This window comes from Branchiostoma belcheri, unplaced genomic scaffold (assembly GCF_001625305.1).
Source record: "Branchiostoma belcheri isolate BF01 breed outbred unplaced genomic scaffold, Haploidv18h27 scaffold113, whole genome shotgun sequence".
Classification (NCBI taxonomy): domain Eukaryota; kingdom Metazoa; phylum Chordata; class Leptocardii; order Amphioxiformes; family Branchiostomatidae; genus Branchiostoma; species Branchiostoma belcheri.
The window spans coordinates 886625-899763 of NW_017802525.1; the positions used below are offsets into that span (position 1 = coordinate 886625).

Genomic DNA, 13139 nt, shown 5'->3' on the forward strand with positions numbered 1-13139 from the left:
ACGGTGATATTTTGGGAGTTTGTAAGTAAAAAGACCTTTTGCACATTTTGCACCGAACGGGTCAGAATGGGGAACACAGCGACAGTGGCCCAGACAACAAGTTCTAACGATGCGCCGAAAGAGAAAAGTTCCTGGTTTTCACCAACAAAAGAGAAGCCGCGCTACACGTACGGTGATGACAGAAGAGAAGTCGAGAAGATACCGAACACCGAGGACCAAGTATTCACAGAAGGAAGATTGAGATTCTTACAGAGATGGAGACTTGGGCGGAAAGGTAACGTCTGGATAAAATCATCTTAAAATCACTTCTGCGTTTCCCCCTTTACCCCGCGTTTCCCCCGCTTCTTTTGCGCAAAGTTCATCCCCCCCCCAATAAAGATGATTTAAGCGCACTTCAGTGCTTTGTGCCTGGAAACTAATAGAGTTTGTTCCATACGGTATGTGTATCATCTTAAGATCACCTGACTGCGCTGCCCTTTACGTAAAATAGTACTTTACTTATTGTGCGCGAAAGTCAGACCCCCCCCCCTTCCAATTAAAAGAATTCCGCGCGCCTCAATGCTTTACGCCTGGAGACTAATAACAGGACTTCTGGACGTTGGGTTCTAATCACAGACTGAACATGAAAAGTAATGATTACTAAGCAAATCTTTCAAGTCGCTAAAGATGAAAGGGATTCTAGAGACTGACTTTGGCGCTCGGGTTCTCTAAATGAACATCAGAAATTTAATTTCCCTTGCCTACTGGCCGGATCAAAATGTGCGGAGGTGCTTTACGTACCGCTTAAGCCAACTGTGCTGATGTCATTACCCGGTCCAACACTACCTATTCACATATACACGACTACAATCACATTTTCTCTCTCCTTCCCGTGTTGTTCACATATTTCCTTTCTATATCCTCATGTTATACTGTGTCATACGTTGGCCACCTGTACCCCCCCCCCCAACGTTGGATACAGGCGGTCAATGGATACAGGTGGCCAACATGAATAGATTTATATTTCTGATGCGTCTAGACAAACCCTGTATCACAACCATGATCTGTTCCCACATTTTCCATTGTACAAAAAAGCGAGAAGAAGTTGACCACTCTGTATCAGCTCAGTAACTAGAACACTTTGTATTAGCTTAGTATAGTACCCTTGTATGTTCCTTATGTATGTTTTCTACACACGTTTGTTATGTGTCTGTTAAGTCTTGACCTGTACCTAGCCCGTCGTGGCATGAATGTACAATAAAGGTATTTCATTTCAAATTTTATTTCATAAAGGCCCACCGCATCTGCTTGGAGACTAGTAAGAGCCCCCCCACCCCCCTCCACCTGTTGCGAGACGCACCTATGCCATTATGCGTCCTGCCAGGGAACGCGGTAATATATGACCGGTTCATGGCGGCACGAGTTTACATTCTGCCGGGTAGTCATGGCGCCTCCATTGTTCCCGCCAACACATCGCTACGGAAACTCAACAACAGTAAAAGCCGATGTTGTGCCGTGAGAAGGACACACGTGTGCGGGCCATTCATTAGCTCCAGGTTACGTACATGTATACTCCGCTCTGTTCACAATACATAATACATGTACACTGTACAGTACAGTACACACACACAGGAAGGTACTGAGTCAGTACCGCTCTCTGTGTACTACTGAGTATAGAGGCGGCTGGTGCTGGGACAAGGCTAGCTGTGTTATGATTTTCTTGCTCCCGATCTTCTGACGGTGTGTCTTTCTCATCATCTTGAGACGAGTGTTTAAGTCGAGCAGGAGGAGTGTCAACGTTGCGTCGACAATGATATGAACGTCCTATGACCAAGATTTTATAGAGTAGGGAGGCGGCTGGGACTGGGACAAGGGAAGCTCTTGCTCCTGATCTTCTAATATATGTGAAGGCTGCTTCGGTGTGTCTTTCGTATCATCTTGAGACGAGTTTTTAAGTCTAACAGGACAGGCATCAACGTGGCGTCTACATACAAGGTTGTGAACGTCTTGTGATCGAGATTTCCTTGGACACATAGGCGCTAGGAGGGCAAGAGCAACAGATGGATACTAGTACCTAGCTCGCTACGAGACCAAAGCTACGAGACGGAAGGCTTTATTTTTATACAACTTAAGGTTTCTTAGGAAATGCATCTGGATAACTATTGACAGGCGTTAGAAACTCTCACTACCAAGTCGTGAAGTGTTTTGTTTTTGATTGGAAAGCGTACAGCACGGTACCCCTACTGACGAGTGGGCGATTCCGAACTTACGTCACATTGACTCAGAGAATCGTCTGATTGGAACGGCGCACTTTGTTCACAGGTGGGACCAGCCTATGTTTATGTGCGTGAAAGTCTCAGTCACGGATGATCTGTTCTTAAGACCACAGGAGTAGCAGTCATGTCTGACGATTCTGACGTCGACTCGCAAAACTCTGACGTCGACGACACGTACGACGCAGATACGTCATCGCAGGGGTCACGCGGGTCAAGTCCTGACGTCGACCCAGAAAAAATCTCAGGTGAGCTTGAAGTTGAAAACAATCTTGGCGACCAAACCGTCTCACCTGAAGAAAGGGAAGAACATTCTGAAGAAGCCAAGAAAGGTAGCAATGCGGGGTCAACGTCCGAACGCACACAAGAGGAAGAAGAAGACAACCCAGGAAGTCATTCCCATTCAGAAACTGGCTCCGTTCGAACGGCGGACAGAGACTCCAGAGCGGGTAGCGCGATGTCGGGGGACGGAAGGACAGACGCCTCGCGGGACGAGGGAAGCAGACCGGCCAGCGCCTCAAGCAGCAGAAATTCCGCTCTAGAAGACAAGGAGATGGCAGCTGGAGAAAACGAGAGAGAGGAAAACTCTGAAGAAGATGGCGAACAAGATTCTTGTGACGGTTCTGAGGATGAGGAAGATGATGTAGATGGAGAAGAAGGAGGGGAGAAGACGCCTGTACCGCAGCTCGAGATCAACATCTTCAGCGGGTCCAGTTTTGACGCGGAGGGGGAGGAGGGCGCGGGGTTGTCCAGGCAGGGCTCGATGGCTAGCCTCTCGGCGGACGGGGAGCGGAGCAGCGCCGGCGGCGGAGCCATGTCGCTCCGCCCGCCCAGCTCCGAGAGCGACCGCCGCTTCCTGGAGGTTCGCCCGACCGGACAGGGGGACTGGAGACCGCCCCAAGGCGACTCCCGTGAACGACATCGCAGCGAGAGCTTGCAAAGCGCCACGCAGGACAGTGAGGGAGAAAACCCTCAAGAACAGCCAAATACTGAAGAAAACTTAAATTCAAAACGTTCTTCCTCAAGACAGAGTGAGACAACAAATCAACGGCGTCCATCCTCAGGAAAAAGTGAGACAAGTCTCCAGCAAAGACCGCTTTCCGCAGAAAGTGAGAACAGAAAACGCAGGAGAAAATCAAGTTCAAAGACCAGCGTAAGAAGTGATGGTGACATCGGCTCAAGGATTCTCTCCACAGCAGAGGACAAAGCATCTTCAAGACCGTCTTCAGGGAGGAGTACATCCAGTAAGAAGGTCACCAGACCCGGCAGCGTGGCTAGTGGGCAGCTGTCAATCAAATCATTACCCGTGGAAGGGAACGCTGACAGACCGACAGTGAACAGACCCAGGAGCGCTGACATCAAGAGAAGGCACACAGAGATGGACAGATCGGGAGAGAACACAGACGGAGAGAACAACACCACGGAAAAGGAGAGACTTGAAGAAGGTGAGATTGAGAAGAAGGAAACTAACAAACCCAAGGAAAACGAAGGACCTGAAGAAGGTGAGAGTAAGAAAACTAGCGACGTTGACGGCACAGACATTTACCACAGCCGTCGCTCGCTCCACTCCGCCAAATCTACCCGATCCTTCCGTAGCATCGCGTCCACACGACTCGACTACCTGGCTGAACTGGCCGACATCAAGGACCAACTGGAGGCTAAGGCGGCAGACTGGGACGGGCTGGGGGAGGGGAACCTGGAAGTTTTCTTGGAGGAGCTGCGTGAACTGTACGGTAGAACCACGGCCGTGCTGAGGAGCAGTCACCGGGACAGCGTCTGTCTCATGGAGAGGATCGTCCAGGTCAGGAAACTGCTGAAGGAGACCAGGAGGAAACTCCGAGACGAGACCAGCGACCGGACTCTTGGTGGTTTGGATGAAAAAGGTGAGATACTGGCGTTCTTGGGAAAACTTGCTTCGATCTGAAAATAAAATCTTCTATTAAAGTCTAATAAATTCCAACTTCATACATAATCTATTTTGATTGTGTAATAATCATAATTCTGTTGACTTTTTTTTTACAGTTTCACCTTTTATGCCAACCTGTGAGTTTACTTTCTCTGAAGTTTATACACAGAGGTCCTGTATACCTATTGTGACAGCGTTAACGTTATTCCACTTATACCGCTACACCTATGTACATGTGCATGCGGTAGCTTTGCTGCCTTTAAACATTCTCTTTCGGGCCCCTTTCTCCCTGTGTTATAGGTTGTTGTTTTTTTCAGCACTAATGTCCCCTATAAACTTCGACCACCTATTGTACGCACCTGTCCTGGTTTACGGCTTTCTGTTTCTGTTTGACACTATTCTAAAATCTCTACAAACAGGATTCCGGTAACCTACATCATCTCTAGTCACACCTGTACACAAGCTTTGATGTTCATCCTCATCACTTTCCTCTTCATCTGAGTTCCGCTTTGTCAGTATTACTGGTTTATCCCTTATGGCCCAGTTATATCTTTTCCATCAACCTGGTTTATTTGTAAACCCTTTCCTCACTTTAGCCAGTACCTATCGCGCCTGTATGAGAAGTATATAAATAGTAAGCCCGCATTTCGCGCCATATTCCATTTGTAATCCGACACCTGCACGTTTGAGCACGTTACCATGACGACCACCACAACAGTGCATTAGCTGTGATACAGACTTTCCACACGTTAAAACATAGTGATAAAAAACTGGGACAGGTTGGAGAAAAGTTGTTTTTTATTTATTTATCAAAACATAACAAGGACAGTGTGGCGCTGCACTCAAGTTTATAACTTATATTAACAGCGCCACACAACAAAATACAATTCACATTTAAATACACAAAGTTGACATATCAGTGCGCCGTAGTCCCACCACCCCAAGACATTAAAAATGCTAATGCTAACAAAGTTATTTGAAAAAACGGTTGTTACGTCTGAAATTAGAGTGCTTTATGATATTTTGATAGCAGACCCCCACCTGTGTTGGTTTCCCTGCCGTTTTAAGTATTGTTGTCCTTTCCTGGCCTTTCTGTCCGTAATGTCAGGGTACTTAATCATTAGTGTCAGCTCGGGAACACTTCATACTTGTATCAACACGGCCCGGTTATGAAAAACTATAAATCAGCCGGGCTATTGCACACGAACTGCCGAATTACCTACTGTAACATGCACAATTTTAGCAACTGCTTTATTTCGAGATCTTAAAGATTTTGTTATGAATCGGTGAAATTCATACTAGAGTATATAACTATATTGATAGTTTAGAAAAATACGATTTTCAGAGAGAAATCATTGATAATTTGTCATACTTTGATAATTGCCAAAATTTTGCCCTGCAAAATCAAAAGGTATCCTTGTATACGAAAATCTCTAGGTCAGCGACCTTCGATAACCAAACATAACTAACTAGTTACTCATTAACCAACCCGTCACTTGTATTTGCCAGCTCACGTGCCGCTCACGTGACGTCAGACCAACCTTCATACGCACGAGTTTGTCCCGGTTTTTTTTTTAATTCCAACATGTAATCACCAGACGTGGTGACGACACACTCAAGTTTTTTCAACTTATATTAATGCCGCCACCAACACAGGGGACAAATACATGACAGGACAATACTCATTTACACCTGAGCTAAGTGAGGAAAGCCGTGTAAAGTGCCTTTCCCAAGGGCACAAGATCGGTGGCATGTCAGGACTCGAACTCGGGACTCAAAGTTCCGAGTCGCGCACTCTGCCGCTACGCCACACGACCCCACATGTCCCGGTTAAACACCCGTCACTCCCGTTACCTAGCAACGCCGTTATTAGACCAGTGGTGAATAATATCAGACGCATTATTGACCACATCCATCTCATTATAATGGATAAATTTGCTCTGATCCTGGATACAGATTTCCGCTATTAGCGCCATTAGTACAGGTCCATAGAGCGGTGAGGTTGACATAGTTGACAGGTCTTACTTAACAGCTTGGGTTGACAGACGGTGAACGCTTGTGTGACGGTCGACATGGGTTAGCCAACTCAACAGAGCTATGGCTGGGGCTTTTTGGGGCTTATGATGTGCCTTTTTTTGCAGATAGGGCGTCTATTTCTACTCCAAGTACAAATAGAAGCCACCAGCAAAGTACAGGCTTCAGAAGCGGTTGAAAAGAGTAGAAATTGACCAAATAGACAGATAACATGCCAGGGGAGTTGGTCTGCTAAAGCGGCAAACTGTACTCCTTTAACGAACTAACACTCTCGGCATGTTATCTGTCTATTTGACCAATTTGTACTCTTTCCAGACCCCTCTGAAGCCTGGTAGAGGCTATTATGAGCCCTTAAAATCTTTTAGTCGCAGAGCCTGCTCCGAGGCTAGCCGCGGAGTCGTGTTAGTGTGAAGTGTTGAGCCTGGGGATCAGCTGTGCACATGAACGTCTGTCAGATCTGCACAGAGACCAGGGTTTAGCGTTAAACGGTTTCAAGTTGTTTGGAAAAGCTCGCACGTAAATGACTGTATTTACTGTAACTCGCTAATGTTTTGCCGCCTTTAATGAGAATGTTTTGAAGAACCGTAGAGCACGGTATTGCAGTGATCGAAGTGTGGGTACAATCAAATAGTATCTATGGCTAGCCTCCGTAGCAGGCTTATAGAACTGGGGGTTTGGTGGTCATCGGCTGTTTTCTGATTAGCCCAGTTCTAAACACGGGGGTAATTCAACCAGGCCAGCTATGTTGTCTATATGCAATCAGACAATAGCACATAAAAGCTCCCAAAGACCCTGAAGACCTCCCAAAACCCCCAGTTTTGGCATCCTATGGAGACTACTCTATGGCGTAGCATCACTAGATCGAACGCATTAAACCTCTTTTGCCTAGTGACGCTATAGCTAAGGCAACTGTTCCGTTCTTATGTACAGTACTTACAAATCTATAATTTGCAAAGTTTGATACAAGCCGGTAAGCTTAAATCTGACCCCCGCTGAACCAACTCAGGTCCGCTCCTATCCTGTTATACAGGCGAGCAGAGAAGAGCCTAGCTTAAAGCCTGGCGGACCACTTTAGCAGATCAACACTGTAACCCGCCTGTAGTGTACACTGTTACAGTCTGCCTGTGTACACTGTGTGCGATCTGTCCCACTCCACGGTACACGGAACATTTGCCCAGACTGTGCCGCCGCACGTTTCCCGGTGTCCGGTGCACTCTGAAGGCTGTTAACCTACATACGGTACACTTCTGTCAACAGTGTTATAGTAACGTGCTTGGTCTACTAGTTAGCGATCCTGCTTCTGGATCTTAAGTTCGGAGCCAACCCGACATGCATGCTTCTGGAAAGGGTCGCAGTCCTTAGGGCGGGACGTTAAGCCGTGGTCCACTGTTCATTGTGATTGTCAAAAAGAGATAGGGAAATTTCCCTGGTACAACGAACTTGTAAAAAAAACTGTACAAATACTGTCATAACAAGTGGAAGAGTAGCTCAACTGTTTATTGAGTTAAACTTGTTCGTGATCTCCTTTCTGTGGGTGATCCAGATTTCTGTTTTGTCTGCTTTTTCGCCACTTTGTCATATTGGCGCACAAAATCCGTAGTGTGTTTTTGGCACACAGTTAGACAGGTGGGGAAGTCGTGTTAAGTGCCTTTCCCAAGGGCACAACGTCGTGACACGGTGAGTATCGAACCCGGGACCTGTTGGTTCCGAGTCCAACGCTCTAACCGCTGCGCCACCGACGCCATACCAGCGATTACATGTAGGTAATTTGTTACTCAGCTCGGGATCACCTAAACCAAATTATTACTTTCTATTGATAACCATCCAAACGACTTCCGTTGCTATGGTGTCGTCTGGTTCACGTGTAAAGCATCGCTGATTTTCTTTTAAACGCGAAGTTCAACCACTTAACTCAAGAAACTCAAGTAGTAAAACATATCGCACTTGAACCCGTCAGAGATGTTGAATAGAAAAGCACGAAGGGAGAGACTAAATACTACTTACTACGTGATGTGGGGCACGGGAAAAGCAATTCTTTGTTTCAAGTCAAAGAAACAAGAGACAGACTAACAGGTGTCTTGTAAGTTTACAGTGGTGAGACGAATGCGCACTAAGCTACAAGGTGAGCCAGTAAGGTTTCCGGTAACTTAAATCGCTGCTGTTCATTTAGAAGTGCAGACGTTTCGCAAATATGAGCTCAAAATCAAGTTAAAGTTGAAGTACACTTCAAGTAGAGCCAAGCCCGTCTACAGTTGGAGCTTACCACTCCGTCCAAAGGTTGGGGGTCCAGGTAGCCTCCACCAGGCTTCAGATGTGGCTGGAAAGAGTAGAAATTGTCCAAATAGACAGATAACATGCCAGGGGAGGTGGTCTGCTAAATGAGCACAATTCAGAGGGGCAAAGTTTACTCCTTTAGCGGAGAAAATCCCCCAGTATTTATCTGTCTATTTGGACAATTTCTACTCTTTCCAGCCGCTTCCCGAAGCCTGTTAGAGGCTAGTTCCCGGCCCCTGCCCCAGTGTTGTTGTAAGTTGACTCTGTCACGCGCGGTTTGTCCTGACTCCATACCGGGACTCCCAAAGTCAGAGCTGTGATAACATCACACAATAGCGCACAGAAAAGGGCCGCTATGTTTACCTAATCTCCAAGTAAGTATTTCGGTAGCCTCCACAGCATGCCAAAAAACTTGGGGTTTTGTGGGTCTTCAGGGTCTTTGGGAGCTTTTATGTGCTATTTGCTGATTGCATATAGACAACATTGCAGGCGTGGTTGAATTACCCCCGTTTTTGAGAACTGGGCTAATCAGAAAACAGCCGAAGACCACCAAACCCCCAGTTCTATAAGCCTGCTACGGAGGCTAGTATTTCGGTGTCTGTAAAATTAAAAGACAGTTCCAAATTGGCAAAGCTACATCCATTTGCCAGGCAGTATCTATTTGCCACCTGAATACTAGCGTAAAAAAGGTATTACCATTACAAAAAGAAAGCCCGATACAAGAAGAACTAAAATACGGCAAAAGTAAGCCGAAGCCTTCACCTGTACTTGTAGAGTAATGTTTACTCTGCTGCGGTCCGGGGTTAGGGGTTAAACAGTACCGCCGTGTGTGCCGTAGCTAAGGCAGCGTTCTAACCAGGACCGCGTGCCGGTACAGACAGCTTATACCGCCCGTACAGGTACGTATTTGTATACGTTCTTCAAGTATACACCTGGGCTGATATCCCATATCCGTCATACAGGTACGCCTAGACTTGTTAGGTGTGTAGGGAAGGTTGAACTGTGCTAAGATATTTGAAAGGTTTCTTCAAGAGCCATGTAGTTTCTTGTGTACACAGTGAATACTTGTGTTGCTACAATCGCGCGCGAAATGTACGCGATAGCGCGACACGGAGACACTTAGTACAGGGCTCGAACTTAACTTTTTTCCCTACTGTCCCAGAACTGTCCCAAAAATAAATTCCAACTGTCCCAAAGTGAGGATTGACTGTCCCAAACTGGTTTTCAGGAAGTATGTATTACAACAACAATAAAGCTGAGTCAGAGAACAGTATTGCTGTGTAAGCTAATTGTCAATTGAAATAAACACAAAATCAACTCAAATTGAAACTTGTCTTGGCTGGTTTATTGTGCCGACAAATGTAACAAAGACAAGCCAAAGTTCTTTTCAAACTTTCTTTCCATTTTCTTTCCTTCCACTTGTTATGTGTAGGCTACAGTAAGTGGCCCCTGTAAAGTGTGCATACTGCATGCTGCACACTGCAGTACTATATTATACTGCATGTATTACAATTCACAAATATTTACATGTTTAAATGTTTTACATTTCAAGCCCCCCTCCCCCCTTCCGTCGGCGCATCCCTGTTTCGTACCGGCCGTACGATCTGGAGGCTGACTCTCAGTTGTTGAAACCACGCCGTCAGACTGAGATGATCCTGAACGTCTTTGAGGATCGACAGCATTGACTGCATTCGACGCCGGGGCCGCTCGCGGCGAGGAGAAAAAAGAGGAAATTTTCCTCTGTGCCATGCCGGCCATGACTCTCAAATTTTCTGATTTCGGCTGTTTTCGGCATTCCATTCGTCATTTCGCGGGAAACTAGGCGAAGTTTACCGAAAGACACCGTACATTCCCGAGCTTTGCCGGTTCACTATATTTGGCATTGTCAGCTGATCTCCCGAGCATCTCCGGAAATATCCGAACATTAAACAGTTACAGTTCGCCATATATGGCAGATGCCTTGATTGGATGGAAGCTGTGATTGGTTGAATGTTGTTTACATGGATAGAATGTCTGGGAACTGGCGTGGGAAAGTGGCGCCAAGGCGGCGGGCTGCAAATAGATCAAAGGCGATGGGCGGGGCGACAAAATAGTGGCCACATGCGTACACGGGTGCCACGCGCTGCTCAGCTGAGTGTATATCGAATTCGGCGGCTTTTGGTGAGGCCCAAAAATGGGTTGCGCGCCTGACAAACGTATGAACGGCTGACATTCTGATTGTGAATGTTCGTTATTTTTCCAGTGTCCCAAAAATGTCCCAAAGTGATTTTTCAGTTGTCCCGGCCGAAATTTTAGTGGCCAGGGGACATCGGGACATCGTTAAGTTCGAGCCCTGTAGTATAGTCATAAGGTTCCGGCATATGATATGCTCTGAACTAACTGCCTGACTTTCCTGAACTGTTGGCGTAAGAAATCGTGCACGTCTTGCTGTAATGGGGCTTTTTATATTCATTTGAGTTTTGTCTAAATATTGTCCATCAAACACGGACTACAATCATGGCTACGGAGGAGAGCCAAAAACACACACGTGCGCGCTTCGCGTTCGGTTGTGTCAACTTTATAAGCTTAACTCCCTCCTCCAACTTGTCTATTTGAAGTGAATGTTGAACTTGTAGTTAAAGCATGTCATTCAACACCTTAGTCAGAACAACAGAGTTAAGCCAACTTTCCATAGACTGTCACACATGGAGCACGTTCCTATACTCGTGAGAAAATGGCTCAAGTGCTAAGAGTTAGCTTAAACATTACACAGTAGGTACGGGGCTACAGGACATTGTCATTAGCACGTACTATTCCAGACTGTACCGAAGTAATTGTGAGTGTGACTGATCTTATAACCGTGTGAACATATATAATACACAAATGCTACAGCTACGTTTTTGTGCCATTTTGTTGCCGTTAGTTAGTCGCTTTTCATTCAGGAAATTTCTAAATCTTCAAATCCCTTCATTAGCATATCCTTAGTTGACAAATCCCCTGTCTTTGTACGGTTATTTTCTGCAGTACGTGTGCAATCAGAAGGATTGTCCGTGTAACCGCTGTTTGAAAAGTCCCTCCCACCCACCTCCCTTCATACTTCACGTGGTTCTTTCATACAGGTGGCTTGTAACAAATCTATGACTATTTCTATGCCAATTATCATTACTTAAGCGTACTTAGACGCAATTCCCTTGTGTTATGTGTTACTACCTGTGTTTTTACACCACACCCAGACTTCTATTATAGTTCAGAACTTTCTTGTCTGTCTTTTTCCCCCCGGGGCACCCCCCCCCCCGTGCCGGTTGAGTGACAGGTTAAACAGGCGACACATGTTAACTAGCCGGTATCCAGGCGACGCGCGGCCGGCCTGTGTGCCCGTACTGAGCAGGGGAGGTACCGACTCATCAAAATTTCACAGTTTCTGAGTTATCGCCAGCGGTAACGCCATGTTAGTGCTCACATGTTCGTCTCCATAGCTCCTACTCTTAGCTGCTCCGTCAGCTGGTGTGAAACTTGCTGAAAACGCAGGTTATTCTGGCAAAACTCCAGACCGCCGGCTGGCTGGTTTTCTAGTTTGAGGAAACACAGAAACTTCTCGCTAACTTCCCGCCGTCTGGTTTTCAGGAAGTTTGGTATCATCTGCAAGTTCTAGTAAGTTACAAACCTTTTTACAGTTTCCGTGTTTATTTAGAAATTGTTCAATTGATTCTGTATGTAGCTGTTTGTCTTGTAACGTTGAAACTATAGCTATTCAGCTTAGGCATTATACCTGACTTAGTTTGTGACTAAATAGGTAAAGACAGTTCTGCTAAACTGCGGGGGGGGGGGGGTCTCTGGGCTTAGAAAAGACTCATCCTAACTTAATCATGGCCTGAATGTAGCACACAGACATTGATATAGACTCCACATAGCGTTACAGTTCAAACATACATGTACATATGTATTTTGTCCGCGCGGTCGGAGTTGTACAGGTATTGACGGACGACATTCCGTGACTTGGACAGTCTTTTGTGCGGGTACAATGTTTTTGTTGTCTTTGTGAAAGTTGACAGTTCGTGCCAGTGGTTTTCATATACCGGTCTGCTCTTTTTTTTTTCAAATTCCTTGTAAGGTGCTTTTTTCTTTCGACATTTCCTTGCGTTTTTTCTACCAGCTTAAAATCCCTTCTTATCTTTCCTTATGCATATATATAACTCTTTATCTTAATTGTGTCAATACCTGGTGGTTCAGTAATCAGACAGTGTCCCTGCTGATACAGAAGACATGGAAATGTCACGTAGAACGCGGTGAAGACATGACAACCGGAGAGTTGCAGGTGTTTTTTGTACAAAGTTTGTTTACTTCAGTCGTGCCGCCGCACAAGCTTGTGTCTCTGTGTCCAGAGTTCAAACCAAGGGTACTACACAAGTTCTAATACTACCCTGGGTGGCAGGACTTCGTACGTTGTTCTCTCTTATCGTTCCTATACAAACTTCAACTTGTGCACTTCCTTGTGACCCTTTTGCGCGATACCCAGGGCCTCCAACCACCTGTTGTCTTTTCTAGCCTCCACCAGGCCTTTCTACGGGAATACGGATAGTAGAATTCGGCAAAAAAGAGAGTAAAATTGGCCTAGGGAGTCCGGCCGCGGGGAGGTAGTTTCTTTCCCTCCGAAGCCAGTCAAACCTACAAGGCGGCCAAACTCCCCTGGCAAT

General features: G+C 46.0%; 2 protein-coding genes across 2 annotated transcripts in view; one reads left to right on the top strand and one right to left on the bottom strand.

Annotated features, from left to right (window-relative positions):
* The window catches only part of LOC109462184 (islet cell autoantigen 1-like protein), a 59077-nt gene that overhangs the window by 31128 nt on the left and 14810 nt on the right, over positions 1–13139 (bottom strand). The window lies entirely within an intron of this gene.
* The window catches only part of LOC109462155 (uncharacterized protein DDB_G0290685-like), a 13266-nt gene continuing 2506 nt past the window's right edge, over positions 2380–13139 (top strand). Inside the window, exon 1 of the mRNA XM_019758647.1 lies at positions 2380–4135. Within this exon, the coding sequence (XP_019614206.1) occupies positions 2380–4135 (1756 nt within the window). The remainder of the gene's footprint in view (positions 4136–13139) is intronic.